The 19,756-nt window shown below is 36.0% G+C and overlaps 3 protein-coding genes across 5 annotated transcripts in view; 2 read left to right on the top strand and 1 right to left on the bottom strand.

Moving 5' to 3' along the window:
- The window catches only part of UGP (UDP-glucose pyrophosphorylase), a 142,072-nt gene extending 131,898 nt beyond the window's left edge, over positions 1 to 10,174 (top strand). For all 3 annotated transcript variants that reach the window (XM_081759071.1, XM_081759072.1, XM_081759070.1), the window contains exons 10-12: positions 5,162 to 5,328; positions 7,056 to 7,160; positions 9,624 to 10,174. In XM_081759071.1, the coding sequence (XP_081615197.1) occupies positions 5,162 to 5,328; positions 7,056 to 7,160; positions 9,624 to 9,731 (380 nt within the window). In that variant the 3' untranslated portion in view covers positions 9,732 to 10,174. The remainder of the gene's footprint in view (positions 1 to 5,161; positions 5,329 to 7,055; positions 7,161 to 9,623) is intronic.
- Positions 10,175 to 10,983: 809 nt separating this feature from the next.
- On the bottom strand, positions 10,984 to 11,562 carry LOC145685236 (uncharacterized). Its single transcript, XM_081757596.1, has one exon. It carries the CDS (start codon positions 11,560 to 11,562, stop codon positions 10,984 to 10,986), a length of 579 nt encoding a protein of 192 aa, XP_081613722.1.
- Positions 11,563 to 17,854: 6,292 nt separating this feature from the next.
- LOC145685235 (uncharacterized) lies at positions 17,855 to 18,871 on the top strand. The gene has a single exon (XM_081757595.1). The coding sequence runs from the start codon at positions 17,855 to 17,857 to the stop codon at positions 18,869 to 18,871; it is 1,017 nt and encodes a 338-aa protein (XP_081613721.1).
- The last annotated feature ends 885 nt before the right edge of the window (positions 18,872 to 19,756 follow it).

Below are 19,756 nucleotides of genomic sequence, written 5' to 3'. Positions count from 1 at the left end.
TACTTATACGTTGTATATTTCAACCATCCTAGGTATTCTCAACGTAGACATTGGGTTATCCAAACGCATAGTAGTAAGTTGTGTAAATAGCTGAACATCTGCCTGAAGAGTAATAAAGTATATCTGGCCTAGGAAGGATTGGGTAAGGTAGTGATTAGTGCATCGGCCCGGTAAATTGAAGACTCGAATACAATTCGCTGCAGCCACAAATTTGTGCTCCTTGAATTTCATTGAATCTACATCTACAGGTGATTTGGTATTAAAAATATCGTTCTGCCATATGTGTTGTGCCGTGTTAATTTTTGTTGTATATCAGCCATTTTGTGGCGTGGGAGACCCGGGTTCGATTTCCGGCGGAAGCTCATGTGGTTCGGGTTTTACTTTAAGCTGTAGGTCCACATGTCGTATAGCCTCGCTGCTGAAAGGGACGCTAAACTTTAAAAAAAAGCAGCCATTTTACATGTCTGTTTTATAGATAAAAGCTTATTTTTTACAGTGAAAGTCTGAAACTGATTATAAAGTTGCAATTCTATGAACTTTGTGTTTCATCATTACTTTTTCAGTATCAAACGTTAGGGAATTATTTCTAAACATTTTAACTTCCACTTACGGATTTATTTGATTGATTTGCTCGCAAATGCAAAATTTAACAACTCGAGCTTCGAAATGAAATGAAATGAAATCTTTCAGTTTTACGTCCCACGGTTATACCGGCTAGGCTAAAGGAGATGGTGATGAGAAATGAATGAAATGGTGGAATAAAGAAAGAACCTCGAGGAAACCCACGCACACGATGTTTGTCCACCACAAGCAGGGTTTGAACCCGGGACCCCATGCACTAGAGATGAATGCTCTACCACTGAGTCACCGCGGCCCCTTCAACTCGAGCTTCGAGTTCCACAGTAGCAGTCATGTTGATTCTTCTTGTGATAGTAATACATAATTCGACTGCAGCGCGAAAATCTTAAATGCATAAATGAAAACCAGCATGTGGATATGTTAAGATTTTCACAACATTTCTAGACCAAGGTACAAACTTTACGAAGAAACATGCGAAATCTGAGGTTAACGTTTATTAAAATTAAGGATAGAAGAACCCTAAGAGATTTCTACAATATCCATTATTGGAGATGAATATTGCCAACAGAGATGAGAAAGAAACATAGTACAGTAAATCATTTCTCTAATGGACTAATTGGGGGAAAGCGTGTCCCTAAATTCAAAAGTCTGTTAAATGGCGAATCGTTTTCTGAACAATATTAGTCACAAACAACTCATACAACTACGTATTAAGAGTTTAAAAGTCTCAAACTTCTATTATTTCCGGTTAGAGATGCAAGGGCTGGGAAAAAAAACCGGCTTTTTTGGAAAAAAACTCGGTTTTTTCTGCTTCGCTTTTTTGCTTGGGAAATTTTGGGCTTTTTTCAAAATACTGCTTTAAATTGATAAAACAGACTTTGTATCGCTTCTCTATAACACAAAAAATTATTTAATTAGTGGTTGATGCTGATAATAATATAAAACATCGAAAATAAACTATGAATTTCGAAAAGATATTTCAAACAATTTTTCTTCAACATATTTACATTATGAATTCCACAGGATTAGCCAATGTATATAATAAGAATTTTTTAACCTCCTATATACAAAAGTAAGCAGAGTTGGCAAGAACCATGGTTGTTTTTGAAAATGCCAAAAACCCGTTTTTTGGGGGATGTTTAACCCAGGCTTTTTTGATTTAGATTTTTTGCTTTATGTATTTATATTACATATTCACAGAAATAAGTTTGTTTCGCCTTGGTGTTATTATGCAACAGCGGAGTTATGCCGGAAGAACTCCCATAAGCTTAAAGAAGTCCGGTCAGTAAATTTCTTAAATTGAGAATCTCCCGCCCTAGCCATTGGGAAAATCCCGTCATTACTTGAAATGTAAGACAATAACGGAAAAATCCTGTTATTGCTTTGCATGTAAAATTTAAAGGTCAACGTACCATAATCAGTCCGCTAAAACTGAGGTATTCAAATTACAAATTTAGTACGTAGATATCATTGAAAGTCCAATCCAAGCTAATGTTGGAAGCTACGTAGGCAATCGATAAATTTTGCCAATTTCTATCAAAATATTTAAGCAATCTTGGCTTCTTTATAAAACAACAGACATTTAGGCATGCAGAAATATACAATTTGGTTTGTTTCGTATGTTTAGGAAACGAAATACCGAGGTTATCAAGGAGAAGACTTTCGCTTAAACTGACATCCGAACCGCTGCTTGGGTTACGCATGAAAGAAGATTTGTGGTTCGACCGAGAATTGAACATGGGACACCTTGATTAAAAGGTGAAAGGGAAATAAAACTATTGCAGGTGGTTTGATATCTGGAAACGTCACCATGAAGTTCACACGATTCGCATTTTTCATTCTTTTTATTTTTGTGGTTTAAACCAGTTATTAAAAAAAAAAAGTTGGTGTAAACCAGCCAACCCTAAAAGTAAACACTTCTTTTAAAAGAATACAAAAATAACTAGCAAAATAGTATGTAGTATTTTTACTTCAAAATATTCCATACCCTCTTTTTGAAACAAAATAAAATTAAAATAAAACATAAGAGAAATACTTAGATTTATATGATACACTTAAAGGCTGCATATCTAGAGCTTTTGGTTCTGTATATTCTTGAAATTCTACAGTTAAGTTTTATAGAACCACCATCACAGTTTACCCAATCCTCAAGTTTTCTGAATTTTTAACAAGAGGGATTCAACATATCATTACGGAACTCCCCCCCCCCCCTTGATAAAAAAAAGGACTACGGAAAATATTTAAGTTAAGCTAAATACAACTGCACAACAAACATGACTGAGTGATTAGCTTTTGCGCTTCTATCGGGAAGTCCGGGATTCAACCAGCATTCGACCATTCTGACAAAGCTTTTCTTCATTCCATCTGTGAATGTAGAAATAGTGCGTGTACTGTGAGTTGGGCGACTTCCTTTCTTATTGTTTTTAAATCGTTATTATTACTAATTACCAGCAGTGACGGTTTTGCGAAGGTTAGGGGGGCGGTCTTTCGGACTGAAGCCCGTTCCCGAAAGTTACGGAATGTCTGCAAGAAACGAAATATCTATTATTTATGCCTTTACTCATAAACTTTAAGCTCCCGTCAAATAAAAATTACGAATTTAAAAAAAAAAAAAAAAAAAAAAAAAAAAAAAAAAAAAAAAAAAAACATTAGTAAGAAAAACACTTCCCAAAATACTTTTCTAAATCCGCCACTGATTCTCAATATAAAATGATTTTTAAAGTTGTATCCGGAAGATTATTGCTAAACATGTAAACGAAACGAAATATTAGTTATGCCTGTACTCATAAACTTGAAGCACCCCCCAAATAAAATTAGGACTTTTTAGGAAACGAAACAATCAGAAAAAAACCCTCCTAAAGTACTTTTCTAAATCCGCTACTGATTATTTGTATAAATTGGTATTCAAGGTTGTGTCCGGAAAATTATTGCTAAATCACTTCACACCTACAGTATAACAGAAATGTGGAAGTACGGTTTGACGGATATATTGAAAAACGTACGCTTTGACGGATAAATAGAAAAACGGGCAAGTTTAACTTTTGCGCTAGAAGCTAGAATACTAAAAGCTCTTAGAAATGAAACTAGAGAAGAAAAAATATGTCGATAACTCAAAAGTTTAAATAAAGTTAAATAGCCTCTAAAATTATCCTCAAATACTACATTCTTCATGTTGGCTTTAATTCGTAAAACATGTGCTCAATCCATCTTGATGGTGAATTTCAGAGCGAAATATCACATTCAGGTCATGGAATTCTTATCTAACTATAGAATATACTATAAGAAAGCTATTTAGATAGAAAAATCATGAAATTGAAAAAAGCCAAAATTTCCAAAATTCTCGTTTTTTTCCCAAAAAAGTCGGCTTTTTATGTGAAAAAAACCATCGATTCAAAAAAGCCGGCTTTTTTGCATCTCTATTTCCGGTTGAATGTTATTTCTTAATAATCATGCCGTACACGCTGAATAATCACGAACTAGTACCATATTGCAATGCACCCGTCGCACAAAATGTGGAATATAGATTGAAGTTTTTGTCTCACCAGTTTCCTAATGTCCCAAATATATTTGCTACTATAGGAGTGAAAAACAGAAAAGAGATCGGGTAGAGTAAGACCAAGAAAGGAATACCTTGATGCGATTAGGAAGATGATGTATCAATTTCTGAAACTGCTCTGTCAAGAACGTAAAAAAGTTTAAATATTGTCCATATTGCCCACCAGCCTATAGTTAAGCAGAGAAGACGACATTTGCTACGTTAGTCAGATTCCGTTCGTTAAATCCAAAGTATGTTCATTTGACGGCCGCTAAATCCAAAATTTACTGTACATAAATAGTGTTTGTCTAACCCGGTATCCTGTTTACAGTAAGTGGTAGAAAGTGTATGTAGTATATGTGGCACGTAAACGACACCTCTTATAAGCTAAATATTAGATTTTATGTATTTTTATAGCTAAATATTATCTTCCTGGTTGTGTAAGATGGTGGTTGAAGACTTGTGATATAAGATACAGATAAATAGCTTGTCTTTTACCGTGTCTCTCAAGACATTATATGATGTGTATATACATAAGGCATAGAAATTTATTGTCTTAAACCAAGAAAAGTTAAAAGAAAATTTGCATTTAAAATATGAATGAGCGTAGATTATATTGTTAAAACCAATATATTTGTGAGCTAGCAAACGAAAAACATGTAAATAGAGAGAGTATGTATACTTACTAAATGAACTATTGCTCAGAGTTATAATTTAAACAGTGTAGCGTTTTCTACTTTTGCATTTTCTATTTTTTTGTCTTTACTTTGATCTAGTGACGCGATTGACAATATATAAGCTTCGAAGTTTATTATATGTGTGCATTATATATATACATATTCTAGAAAATTATGTAAGTATCGATTTTAATTTTATGTGCATGTTAGTTTTAATAGTCTTTGCATATTTCTGATTGTACCGTAACCATTGTCCGATTTGTAGAAGGAGCTTTCAACTATTTACTATGACGTTAACAATGTATGTAATATCTGAAATGAAAATAATGCTGAGTATCATATTTATGTTAATTAGCTGCATTATTTTTAGGTATTAATGTTCCTCGTAGCAGATTCTTGCCTGTGAAAAAGACATCTGACTTGTTGTTGGTGATGAGTAACCTGTACAGCTTAAAGAATGGCTCTCTAGTAATGAGTCCAAAGCGAATGTTTCCAACTACACCACTAGTCAAATTGGGAGATAATCATTTTGCCAAGGTGAGAAAATTTGTAACGTATGCTTTGAATGTCATTAATGACCTGTTCGTCTACTTTTAAAAAATTGTTAGCATTAATTTCTTACTGTTCTTTTTGCTGTATAAACTCTGGTTTTAATCTAGTTTTATCATTGTTTTTCAAAAAATATAACTATGATTAAAATTAAGCAATTTTTCGGTCTTGTCGCGCCTTCAAAACCAAATTTCATTTAATTTTCTCTGTGTAATTTTAGATGTGAAATTTAATTTTAACTTTCACCGCCTTTTGTGATACGACGTTATCTTTTGCAGGCAGTTTTGCAAAAATCAGAGAATTAAGTATCAATAAATTGTTATGAATGATGATTGCTTGTGAAATGACATCATTTTTAATTTTTGGAAAGTTTGCAATTTATTTAAAGTTAGTAAAGTGTAGATAAAACGTTCAACTAGCTATTTTCATATAGGCTTATTGTATATCTAAAAGTGAATTGTAATTAATTCTATTTATCTTGCTCCCTAAAACTAACTGATTAGTGTTTATGCCCTTCGTGCGAGTGGCTCGAATTTGAGTCTCAATAGTCATACGTGCTATTGAATTCGACGCTAAACTCTGTTTACACCATTTTGCGATTACTAGTGAGAGTACACGTAGCTCAGAACTCACGCTAAACTACAAACAAGCGAGAAAAACAATTACCACCTTTCATAATTGATATAATAAACTATTTGTTTTTAGCGTAGAAAACTTACTTACATCCACTATATATTACATCTTCAGCTAACTCATTCGAAATTTAGTATATTTTTTTTCTATATGTTTCGCACTACATGTCGTCGCTGCGCCTCAAAGAACCGCTATGTGACATTTTTGTCGAAAATTACTTATGGCGTGCAAATAAACGTGTAAGCTGGCAGATAGCGTCCCTTATAATGTGATAAGTGAATATTCAATTGTTACGTCATAACAGTGAACAAATAATACACTGAAATTAAAACCTTCAGGTTCTCGTCACGTACCTATTGATCCTCTGTGTGTTTATAAAGGCGCAAAAGATAAACCGACATGTGCTACGTAAACACAAAAATAGTAATATAATATTGTTGAAGCAAGCTACAACAATGTTCAGTGCATAATATAAGAAGAACCAATTTTATTATATTTTTCAAGAGTTTCTATGTATATTTTTCAAAACTTGAACAGTTTGGAATGTTTTTTGCGTGTTCTGAAAAGTTGTGGTTTTAACACACAGCGGTTCTTCGAGGCGCAGCGACGATATGCTGATTTCATACAATGTTCATTTCATTTTGAGATTAGATTGCAAGTATGAATAATCAATAACTTGCTCGAGGAAGAAAAAGAAAGCAAGATAAATGAAAACAAAATAATATTTTATACATTCATTGCTGCTGCACTTTAAGGTGAAAATGTGAAGTATTGCGATTTGCTGTAAAGAATGTATTTTCCGTAATTGAGAACTATAATCCTATTTTGCGCAAGAGTTTATTAATTTTTTTTTTCAATTCAGTTCTTGATCTGCAAGTGAACATTGTGGTGGATAAACACCGTGTGCGTGGGTTTCCTCGGGGTTCTCCAGTTTCCTCCCACTTTCTTCATTCCACCATTTCATTCATTTCTCATCATCATCGTCTCCTTTAGCCTAGCCGGCATAACCGTTGGGCGTAAAACTGAAAGATTTCATTTCATTTCATTTTTAATTCTTGAACTGGTTTCGCTTTTATTTGCAGGTGAAAGAATTTTTGAGTCGTTTCGCTACAATTCCTGACTTGTTAGAGTTGGACCATTTGACAGTCTCTGGTGATGTGACATTTGGGAAAAGCGTTTCTCTCAGGGTAAGTGTTTGTTTCTTCACCAAAGACTGTGATTTTTTTTTTAAAAAAAATTATAGATTTGAGATAAAAATTTTTAAAAAAAGTTATTCGTTTGTAGTTTTACGCTGTTAGTATTTAGTGACTTCATAGTTTTTAATTTCCGTAGGAAAGGTAGTACAGAGTCTTAAAGAATTCGAAGAATAAACACACCCTCTGTTAGCGATAGTGTATAGCCATCTTAAAAATCGCCTTGAGTGTGAGGAAGGCATGGAAGCTTATTAGTAAAGCCCTCACTACTTGTACTAAAGTTTTCTTGTTACTTCCATGTTTTGTGAGCTTGTAGACAGTATGTCCTTGAATTTTGCGTAGAATCGTCCGTCCCCTGTAGCCTACACCCTACAGGATATTCTGTTGAGCTAGTGAGGTGAGGTTACCAAATTATTTTTGACCTTCCATCACTAAGGTAATAGTGCTACAGGTGATGAATTTAGAAGTGATGGACAATATATCATTCTCACAACTTTCAGGTATATTTGATTATTCTGAAAGAAGTTGGTCTCTTTAAAACAAACACGAAATGCTTCTGGGTATATTGTGAAAGTAGTTAATACTTGCCGTTAGATAAAAACAATTAACATAGTTACAGTACTGGATGAGCGACCTATGTGTTGGGGGACGTTCTATTGACTCAGCTTTTGCTTTGCTAAAAGCCTTAAGCCGATTGGAAATGGAATCAGTTACAATATCTTAACCTGAGAATCTGAGATGTGTTTGACTCAGTCGGCAATCAAACGGTCTTAACAGCTATCCATAGGAAACTTTTTATCAACAAGGATAACCAATATATATATATACTATGGATTCAAGTCAGGTAACTGGCACTTTTTAGGAGTGTAATAAGAGTCACCATTTGGCAACAACAGAGGATATTTTATTCAGCATTTCGCTTGTAATGCTAGAAGACTCTACTCCAGGTAAAGCAATCTATTTTTCGCTCTTAATATTCCCAACACGTTCCGAGAATATAATCGTTTGTATGCCAAATGCATCATCCACTATAACGGAATCCACCCCGTTTGACAGTTGGCTCGTTTCATGGTGAATTTTCTTCTCATCACATACCACTGGTACGTGGGGTTTTTGTTTGAAGTTTAACGTTCCTTGTTTTAACACCAAGGCAGCATGAAACGTGGAGTTGAACGAACTAAATGAGCTCCCGCTGGGATTTGAATCCGGACTCTTGCCAATCACTTCTGTGCAAACATCAAAGCAAACTCATCTGAGATTATGACCTTTACTAAAGCTGGAAGGGTGTCCTACTATTACCATTATTTTGATTTGACAATAATAGGTGAGAAGAATTCCTGCCTATCATTAATTTAATTATATCCTATCTGGTAAAAATATGTGGTAGCTGTCATCATACTCGTATTCATCTGAATGTGTTCTACCGTATCTGTAGGCTTTCCTTCCTCCCTTTTTGCAGCCTTCACTTGTAATAATAATTTTTCCATTAGGGACGTTACATCGAGGTCTCGAACTAGTATTGGGGGACACGGTGGCTCAGTGGTAGAGCGCTTCCTGTGGTGCTGGGGTCTCAGGTTCGAACCCCGGCCAAGTGAGTTTGTGGTAGAGAACATCGTGTCTGTGGGTTTTCTCGGAGTATTTTCATTTCCTCCCACATTATCGTTCCATCAGTTCGTTCATCATTCACTTGCTTCAATCATCCGTCTCCTTTGGCTTTAAAGGCATAATCATGGGACGTTAAACTGAAAGATTTCATTTCATTTCGAACTAGCATTGAACAATTTAGTGATACACACACACACACACACATATATATATATTTTTTGTGCATACACATACACAAAATTCAGAGCTCTACTTTGTATGAAAGTATGTGAAATTACTGACGTCTCCATTAAATATTTACCAATCAGTCAAGTTGCAAGATATGACTCTAATAAACAAACGAACAGAAAAATGATCTAATAAGAGTTGTAATAAAAAAGAAATGTTTTATCCTTTCTAGAACCTCCATAAATGTTAATATTTGTTTTTTCTACGACGACCATCTTAGTGAAGATAGTAACCTGCGCTCTGAAGCAATTTTAAGGATGGGGAGGGGTGTGCAGCGATGCAGTGGTAGAGCGTTCACCTCTGGTTCGATTCTATCTCGCGCCATATGGATTTTGTGATAGATAAACATCGTATGTATGAGTTTTCTGGGGGGTTTTCCGTTTCCTCGCACTTCATTCACCATTCATTATCATTACCATCTCCCGTAGCGTCGGTGCATAATCATGTGACGTTAAACTAAATAAATAAGGAAGATCTGGCACTTCTTAACTCTCTATTGTTTTGCACTTTAGCTTGGGATTTTTGATTCTGGTATCCGATTTAAGGAACTTGAAAAATAAAGAAAGAAAATTACTAAATATATGTAAGATTATTTAGACTCTTAATATTCTTTTGTTATTGCAGGGCACAGTGATCATCATAGCAAACCATGGTGACCGAATCGATATTCCATCGGGAGCCATCTTGGAAAATAAAATTGTCTCAGGAAATCTTCGAATACTTGATCACTAAGGAACTACCACAGTTGTTATTGTTGGATAATGTATAGCTGACCCAAATAAAATGACCATGTACATAAATAGTGTCTTGCTAAGTGGTTCACTGCAGGTAGCATACACAGATTGCTTAAATATAATGTTCTTTTGTTACACGATTTTATGTACCTTTTTGATTATTAGTATTGAGAATATATATTTTATGAATTTCAATATCAATAAATAAGGAAACCTAGTGCCACAAGCACATGCCAACTGTTATTTACGAAGAAAATGAAATAGTTGTTATTGTATTTTTAAAAATAAAGCCATAACAATATGTTGTACAGACTTATCTGTAATGTGAAAATAGAGTATACGTATATTTTTTGTACCGTGAACTTACAATGTTTCCTGAAAACTTGTCTATATACAAGTTATTGTATTTAAAAATAAAACAATGAAGTTGTGCTAACTGTTTATAGTTTTTTTTTCTTTCTACTTCTAGGAAAGTATACACTATATTAAGGAGTTGCGATAAATTTTGACTCCAGGATACAGCTGTAGATTTACTCAAAATGTACAGATCATGTTAAAAAAAACCGACAAAATTGCAATTACTAAAACGAAAGCTCTGAATATGTAATTTTGTTGTTGAATATTCTCGTGTTTGATTCTGGCTCGTACTGTACTAATAAAGAGGACAGTACAGAATATATAGTATCATAGATAGATAGATCCTAGATTCCATTAACGTATCAGTAGAACAGAAGGGGCGACAGGGTTAGCCTCAAAACAGAAAAAGATTCATGAAGTCTTCTAGAAACATAAAATGATAGATCAAGAACTAAAAACTGACACATTCCATACCCACTGTTACATTAATGCAATCTAGGCATAAAATAACTATAGTAAAACTTGTTCAAACCGGGACGTGCATATACATAGTCTTGCCATAAATACTGTCACAGAAAGGAGTAGTCCTAATGTAAAGAAGGCAGCAGATCCAGAGAAATAAATTTACTTGCAAGAAGTGCATACACCACATTCAAAATGACCACCATGCGTTTTGACACAAGCCCTTAAACGGCGTAGCCAAAACCACAAGGTAATAATTGCTACCAGTAATTGAGATCTGGACTTGCCGAGGGTCAATTACTGGTAGCAATGAAGTCCGGCACATTTGTTTCCAGCCATGTTTGATTCACCTTAGCTTTATGGGTCGGTGCAGTCTTGCTGGAAGGTGCATGGCTTGTTGGCAAAGTGTCTCCGTCATACAACATTCCCCATCAAACCATCAACGAGAACGGATGATGACCTCGCTGAATCTTTTTCACAACTTGCAAAGCTTTTCTGGATGTGTGAGCATACACCCTGCCATTTTGTTTGCTGAGGTGTTCTTCAATGTTGAAAATTTTATCAGAAAAGAAAATTGATCTGTCTCTTTCATCCGCGTACCTCTGAAGCAGGATCTTGCATCTCACCTTCTGTTTGCTTTCAGTGAAGGGGTTAGGAAATGTCCCGTTGATCGGGTGGAAAGCACCTACCTTAAGGTCACTTCTGAGTATCCTTGATATTGTCCTTTGCGGAATGTTCATTTCCAGGGACACAATTTTTTGTTTCCGAAGGCGGTTTCGACGAAGTCTCTGCCTGACAGCCTGGATGGCTTGTGGTGTTCTACTGCTCCGCGATCGGTCTGGTCTTTGGCGGTCACGTACAGAGGAAGTCGCACAGTACCTTGTATGGTCCGATAGATGAATCAGTGTGATTTTCAGAGATTGGAGACGTTTGAAAGTCTTCGATGCTTTGTGACCATCCTTGTGTAATCTAATCACAGTTGCACGGTTCTGTTCCTGACCCCACTCCATCCTTACGATATCACGGACCTGCAAAGGAACATGGATTACATAATGAACAATACACAGACTACTGACAGGAGTGAATTCACTAAAGTCAATGCGGTTAAACGCTCGGTTCCGATCTGTAACTTTTGTGACAGTGTTTATGGTCAGACTACGTAGTAGAAACTTGCCCAATGTGAACAAATTACAGTAGCCCAGCCAAGAAAATACATTATACAGTGTTAAGTTTTTGCATTATACAGAATCTATCCAACTGGGAAACTGAAAGTAAGCAATAATTCAAGCATTCACTAGAAATTACTGCATAATATGAAAATATTTTCAGAGTAATACACGATAGAGAAGCTTTAGTGCACTACAGTACTTTCGTCGCTTCATCTTGTTAGTTTGTTCCGCGCTGTTTACGGGTAACAATATACGCGTTTTGAAAGAGTGTGAATAACATTGCCTCGGCAAGTAGTGAAAAGATGCGGGAATGTCCAAACAGTATTTCTTTCTCTTTTGCTGAGTGCTTTAGTGAATAATGCTCCAAACCAACAGTTAGAGAGTGGGTAAGAATGGAAACATCTAAATGGCCTACTGACTACAAAACAGTCCACTGACATTTTTACATCTTAGCGAACCAGGTTGTTCCCAAGTTTTTAACAGTGAAGATTATAGCTAAGTCGCATGTCTCATTGTCATTTATGATCAAGTGACCGAAATTGAAGAGAAAGACAAGATATGGGAAATACTGACGCAGTTTAAGTGCAGGAAAGCGTAAATTTCTAATGCACTAAAACGGAAAGATAAAGTAATCGATGAATGGCTGCAAGGAAATAGTCTAATCAAGGGGAAATTGAAGAAAATCGGCCACGAAGAAATTAGTGAAGTTACTTGGGAATGGTTCACTAATACAAGGTTAAGGAACATGCACATATCTGGATCAATAATTCAAAGTGAAGCCCTCGTTGTAGCCAGATCTCGCAGAAATGATCAATTCCTTGTCCTTTAGAGGATGATCTAATAGGCCTGGTCCTTAGTTTTCAAGGATAAAAACCTAACGACGTATTATAGTGTAGTACAGTGTACTGAAATACAGTATGAAATCTAGCAAACAAGAGTAATTATTAATATGATTGGTAAACGTACCGCAAGACGGGGTTACTTTGCACAGAATATGAAAAGTTGCACAGTCCTCTGTCGGTAGAATATGAACGGTAAAGAGAAAGTTTCAACTGCCACGGTAAGATAGAACATCTAACTTCAGTTTCAATTACCGGGAGAGTTTGTTGCAGAGGTATGGAAAGCAGTCACTGTAAAGGCCGACAAAATTTGAAAGATATCACCTACGAGAATTTCCGTAAAAGTTAAGTCAGTTACGTAGAATACTACTGTGTGTAATGGGACTTTGAGACAATAGTTGAAATTGAAGTGTGAAACGTTTTAAAGTCATAAAAAAGATAAAACGGGGAGAAAGCTGTTTCAGCCTCTAATCGAGGTTACTTGGCACCGATCCAAAGTAACCCCTTAGATACGAAATTACTACTGCAGCTATCTCTTGCCTTCTAATTTCAGGTAAATTTCCTATTTAAGTAGATGCTGGAACGGATTTCTTGTTGAAAAATAAATTACGAACAGTGGTGGATCCAGAAAATTAGTTTGAGAGGGTCTTCACTCAGAAAAGTTTTTTAGACTTTAAGGGGAGGGCTTGAAGCTTATACGCATAGGAATGACTAACATTAGATTTAAAAAAGAAGAAATCATGCAATTTGGGGTGGGCTTTAGCCTGAAAGTCCAAACCTCATAAATATTCCACTGATTACGTTTGGGATCATATTCTCAAACGTAAAGAGCAACCAAGGCAAATCAGTTCACGAAGATTTTTTTTCTGTTCCTAAGTTGGCATTTTTGTGGGGCATATTCTAAACTATCAGAATGTGGTTTCTGTGTCGGTACCAGGAAATATATAATTTTCTTTACAAATATCGTTAATTCATATTAAGTACTGGTACCAGTATCATCATTCTAATATCAATATTTATAGACTGCGAGCAGTTTTATGTAGGAAGTGAAATGTATAAATACTGAAGGGAAAACATTGCACAGAAACATTATGTTCGTATTTTGAGCATACTTTTTTGTATGTTACCCCTACCTGCTTTGCACCAAAGTTTATATTTCAATAAATATAGTCATATTAAATGTTTACTAATGTACTTATACATCGAACTATTATATGTTTAAAATACATAACGTAATACGTTCTAAATACATTACGTTTGAAAGTTACATGCGATTTCCTTTAAAATTCCTTAATTCTTGTGCAAAGTAACCCCGTCTTACGATACTTTGGAATTTTACAACGTGTATCAGTGTAAGAATAGAACTAGTCATAATCTCTACACCCCTAAACAGAAGATATGTTTTGCATAATGCAGAAAATTGTCCAATTTGGGAAAATAGTTCAATCTCGTGTAATTCCACTTTGAATAAGTTTTACTGTTTTTTTATTCTTTCAGCCGATCTTCATTCGACATCTCATGATCGTTCCGACCAATTTGCGGCAGATTGTTACCCAGAAATGACGCATATGTACACCCTACCCATCATGGTCTGTACTTTTTCCTGTCAAGATTCCTTCTCCAAAATTTTTGGTATTGTTTTCGAACACCTATATACTCGTATATCATATATAACATTGTATGTGTGTTCCGAACTTAAGGGCCGCAAAATTGATTTTTAACTTCTTAAGGGTTTCATGGTAAAAGTAAAATTTACAGACCTCTGGTACTTATTAAGTTTATTTTTTAATTCTAAACTTCCACAACACACTGTTGAAAATCGCTGCAGTATAGGGCACTAGTTAACCGTTGCACTCATTGGTTGAACAAGGGTGTTCTCTGGATTCGTTATCAGAAAAGAAAGAAGAAGAAGAAAAAAAACGAGATGGTACCCACGAGAGAGTAAAGTACGGTAGAGGGCGTTGTCAGTGCAATATTGCCTGACATGAATCGACTGGCGGCATGTAACAGGAAGGGTTCATCTATGTGACTATAGTTATGGCAGAGCTGTCGGTTGGGCTTCATGTTATTGCTCTTTCTCAACTTTACAAAGTCGCAGTTACAGGAGGAACAACTGCGTGTGCACCGTGGAAGTTCTAGGTGTGCAACAGTTCGAAAGAATCAATACATGGGCTAGCTGCAAAAAGCAATTCAACTGCCACTGCAACACAAATTCCTCATACGTTTACCGGTACTTTTTCTGTCTGTGTCCCACAGAAACATTTCACGAAGTGTTGAATTATGTTACTTCCACCTCAAGAGAAGGTCTTCATAATAGCGAGTGAAGTCACACAAAGTAGTGACAAACAGTGCAGTGTGTCGGGTTGGCCAGCTCAACATGTCACAAATGGAATTTGGTGACATTTGGAGAATAATAATTCCGTGTATTCAGGTTTATATTTGTAAGTTGTTTTCGGACGTGTATTTGGATAGAAACTAAAAATCAGTGTTAAGTTTTACTGCAACGATGTGCGAAAGCATTATTGCTCGAATTTCAACAAACACGACTTCAAACGCGCCGCAAGAATTCTGTTGCTAGACAACAGCAGAAAATTTCTGATTGACAGAACCTAATCAGCTTATTTCCTAGAAGCGAGAGAAAAGAAAAGTAGTGCTTTTCGTAAAGGTGACAGACGTGTAAGAAGAGTGTTCCAGAGGTGAAGTGAGTGAGTGTGTCATCTTAGAACCTTAAAGACTGCGACAGTATAAAAGGATATGTAGAATGTTCTAAGTTACTCAACGAAGTTTTCGTCGTTGTATTTTATAAGCAATTTCTTGCTTTTAAAAGGTAAAATTAAGCTATGGCATGAGTATAGTTCCCGGCACGTAGCATGGCATCTCAAGGTCACTGCAATAGCAGACGAATTCCGAACAGCGATCCTACCGTCAATCAGCTTCCCAACAACCGGCAGTGCTGCCAGCCCTACGCAATTATTCCAGCACCCAATAACAAGAAGTACAGTAATTGGCACCCTTAAGGGGGAAGGGTGTGGCCCGTCCCCCTGTCTCACGAAAATATATACGTAATATAGCAAACCACGTATATTAAACCTTTTAAGATTTCCACTTTTTGAGGTAAATTTTAAACTTTCACTCAAACAGCTACTACTTCCTTACTATTTATCGTAGGATCATATTTCATATATCGTTTTTTTTTTTTTTCAGGATAGAGCATACTTCCTAACGGTGCCACTTGCTTGTCTGTACTATACACCAGGAATGGGAAAATTGGTAAAACCGGGAGATTTTTTGAAAAGAAAAATCGAGACTTTTTTGTCCCTCTGGCCCGGGCCTGGGTTCACGTATAACGGCAATTCAAAACCTGCTATGTGCATTTTTCAGGAGAAGCGAAAAACAGTATCCTGGTTAGATTTTTCGCTTTATAAAAGTGATGTTATAAGTAATATTTGATGCTGCACGTAACTTGATACCTTCTCAAGTAACTTGAGAAGGTATTAAGTTACGTGCAACATCAAATATTACTTATAACATCACTTTTATAAAGCGAAAAATCTAACCAGGATACTGTTTTTCGCTTCTCCTGAAAAATGCACATAGCAGGTTTTGAATTGCCGACGACGATATATATATATATATATATATATATATATATATATATATATATATATATAGATAGATAGATAGATAGATAGATAGATAGATAGATAGATAGATAGAAACACTTCAACAATGTACTGCCTCATTATTATTTGACCTAGAGTCATGGTTCAACGACCATTTCCTTCAGTATAACAAGCCCTTTCCAATGGTACCACTAACATGTCCGTATCATACACCTGAACCGGAAAAATCGGGAAACCGTAAATTTTTCTAAAAAAGTCACTCCCTCGGAACATTTGCGGCCCTCGGGCTAAGGCCGCCAATCTAGGGCGCGGGGGAACCAAAGCTCATGTGGGCCCCCTATTGTATTTATGAATATACAGTATTTGGCATAATTTGAATGTAATTTGTCTTAAAATCCTCAGATATGTATATATAACTTCTGCATCTAAATGGGCCCCCCAAATTTACAGAGAAACGGCGTCCTTGCCTCGGGCTCGGTCCTGGTTTCGCGTAGGAATCGCAGAAAATTTTAGAAATACTCAAAGGTACACACAACCCGTATGCAAAGTTTCAATCTGATATCTTGAAAACTAAAGTCGTGAAAAATTTTTGAAATTTGCCTTCAGAAAAAAAAATAAATAAAAAGTCACGCTCCTCCGCCCCACTTGGCGCTGCCAAGGTGAGCATCCGATTTCACAACGCATCCGGGCTGTTCTTTGGTCCATCCTTGACTTGACTAATAAAAAAGTCCGGCTTAAATACCTGGTCTAGAACCTAAATAAGCGGTCAAAGAGGATACTACGCCATGGTAACAACAGTTACCAAAAATCCTAAAAGGGTTAAATAGCAGAAATTCCATACATAATATAGATGGCCCGAATAGAAAATTTTCTTCTGCGCGCCCCTGAGTACAATCAATCACAGAGGGATTAATGATAGAAAAAAAAATCCTTATAGCAGAAATTATAAAAATCATAATGACATGTTTGCGTGTATTTCTGTCTTGAAATTTATTTTGAGATCGAAGTGCATTCTTTCATTAGGCCTTTAAAGCAATAAGCTGAGCAGATCACTATCAGATAATGTTGTTTATAGCACTATACCCACTATTGTTATAAATTATTATACATCTAGTATACTAAAAGTATTTTGTGTGGTGGAATTTGATATTTGCGTAAAGAAATATTGCACGTAAGGCGGTTGGCAACTCTGAGCACTGGTTCCAAACGAAAGCAGCGTGGGCAGTGACCTATTCATATCGTTATTTGTTGTGTTGCCTGCGGGTTGTGAGACGAAGAATTGCGACTTTTGTAGTGTCTTGTTTCAAAGTTTGTGTTTTGAATCATGCCACCCGTCCACTCTAAAGTTCACAACAAGGTGTTACACAGCCAGTCGCGTGAAATAATCAATAACGTGTACCGTTTTATGAAGAGTGAAGCAGATAATGGTTGTTTATCTATTCCCATTGCCCAGGCACTGAATCGCACAGCGTCGGCAGCAGGAGTGTCGACTAGAACTGTGTCACGAATTTTGAAAAAAGTTCAAAAATAGAAGAGGGACAATAATCATTTCACACACCAAATAAGAAGCGCAAGCGACAACACCCAGTGACTGCCGTGGACCACTTTGATGAATGTGTTATTCGTAGAACAATCCATGACTTTTATATTGTTGAAAAAGTGCTACCGACAATGCGTCGCCTCAGAGAAAAGTTACAGGAGTCTATACAATTCCAAGGAAGTGAAAGAAGCCTTCGCAGAATTGTGAAACGTTTGGGATTTCACTGGAGACGGACTGCAGATAATAGATCTGCTTTAATTGAAAAACATGACATTATGTTGCAAAGAGCTTGTTACCTGAGAAACATTGCTAAATACCGTCAAGAGGGTTGGAATGTTGTGTATGTTGATGAAACATATATTCATTCTACACATGTTAGTAGTAAGAGTTGGAGTGACTCATCATCACGTGGCTTGTTTAAACCAATTAGTAAGGGACAAAGACTAATAATTGTTCATGCCGGAGGAGAAATGGGATTCATCCCACATGCCTTGCTCATGTGGAAGTCTGGTAATGTTTCAGGTGATTACCACCACGACATGAATTCTGAGAACTTCCTAAAATGGCTTAAAACACAACTAATTCCAAATTTACCAGAAAAGACAGTTGTAGTCCTAGACAATGCATCTTATCATAATGTGGAACAGGAAAAGTGCCCCAATACAAATTCTAGGAAGGACGATATGAAGCAGTGGTTGAGATCGAAGAACATCCAGTATGATGAAAATATGCTGAAGGTAGAACTGCTAGAACTAATCAGACGGCACAAACCTATGAAGAAAAAGTTCGTCATCGACGAAGTATTGAAAGAGTATGGTCATATCGCTCTTCGCCTTCCTCCGTATCACCCAGATCTTAATCCCATTGAGCTTATTTGGGCGGATGTTAAAAGATGGGTCGCTGAACGAAACACAGCATTTAATATAAATAATGTGGAACAGCTGTGTCGTCAGAAAATGGAATCCATGTCACCTGCAGAATGGATTTCGAAATGCACTCATGTGAAGAAAGTGGAGGCCGAATATCATGAACGGGATGGATTAATGGAAACACAGGTGGAGCAGTTAATCATTCGCGTTTCATCTGAGAGTGAAATTAGTGACAGTGACAGTGATCTGGACATCAGCGGCATCAGTGACTTGGAATAACTATATCTATTTTCGTGTGTGTGACTGTGTAGTGTGTCTTAGTGTAAAACTTCTCTTGTAAAAGATTATGAGATAAATGACTGCATTTAATTTCTACATTTTCTAAGGTAAGAGTGTTCAATATTATTTAGTAATTATAAGTTTTTATTTTGTACTCTGTTTATTTAATACGTGTTCATAGTAATAATGAAAGGCGTAAACTTTTCGTTTTAACTATAATATCGAAAAGTTGAGGAAGAAAAAGTAAATGTTAAAACATTCAATTAGCTCTATAAAATGCATACCATTGATACAACCATCCGGGAAAATGCATCATATTCTTTAATTTGATACAATTATCCGGAAAAGTAACATGATTTTAAATAAATAATACCATATATATATATATATATATATATATATATATATATATATATATATATATATATATATATTGTGTTTAATACGAAAAATAGCACCAATTTGTAGTAAAGAACATCTCCCTTGGGCAGAAAATAACGAAATTTTCACGTCCTTTCATTAATCAATTGCCTGTTACATGAACATAATTCCAGTATGTGAGGTACAATATTTTCGTGTATTTACTAGAATATTGTGGTTGTTTTATAGAGATACGCACACCTCTTAACTCTGGGACACTGCAAGGTACATTCTGCAGTACAAAGTAGATAACTACCCTGCCAACCCTGCAACAGAATAATGTAGAAGCTCGCTTCGGCCAGCACCTTATGACCTTGAGCAGCCACGCTACGTGCCGGTTACTATAAATGACACGCGGCTACTATGGATTATGATTAATTTTGCTAATGAAACCAGAACTTCAGGACGTTAGGGGTTGATGTTGAACTTTTGTACATTACGATTATTTGTCAGTAATTATTTCAA

Source organism: Thermobia domestica, chromosome 5 (assembly GCF_964235325.1).
Source record: "Thermobia domestica chromosome 5, izTheDome1.hap1.1, whole genome shotgun sequence".
Lineage (NCBI taxonomy): Eukaryota > Metazoa > Arthropoda > Insecta > Zygentoma > Lepismatidae > Thermobia > Thermobia domestica.
This window is presented reverse-complemented; position numbering and strand designations above follow the sequence as displayed.

Coding starts and splice junctions, on each gene's coding strand:
- LOC145685236 (XM_081757596.1), bottom strand. CDS start 11,562: ATGGAGTGGGGTCAGGAACAGAACCGTGCAACTGTGATTAGATTACAC.
- LOC145685235 (XM_081757595.1), top strand. CDS start 17,855: ATGCGTCGCCTCAGAGAAAAGTTACAGGAGTCTATACAATTCCAAGGA.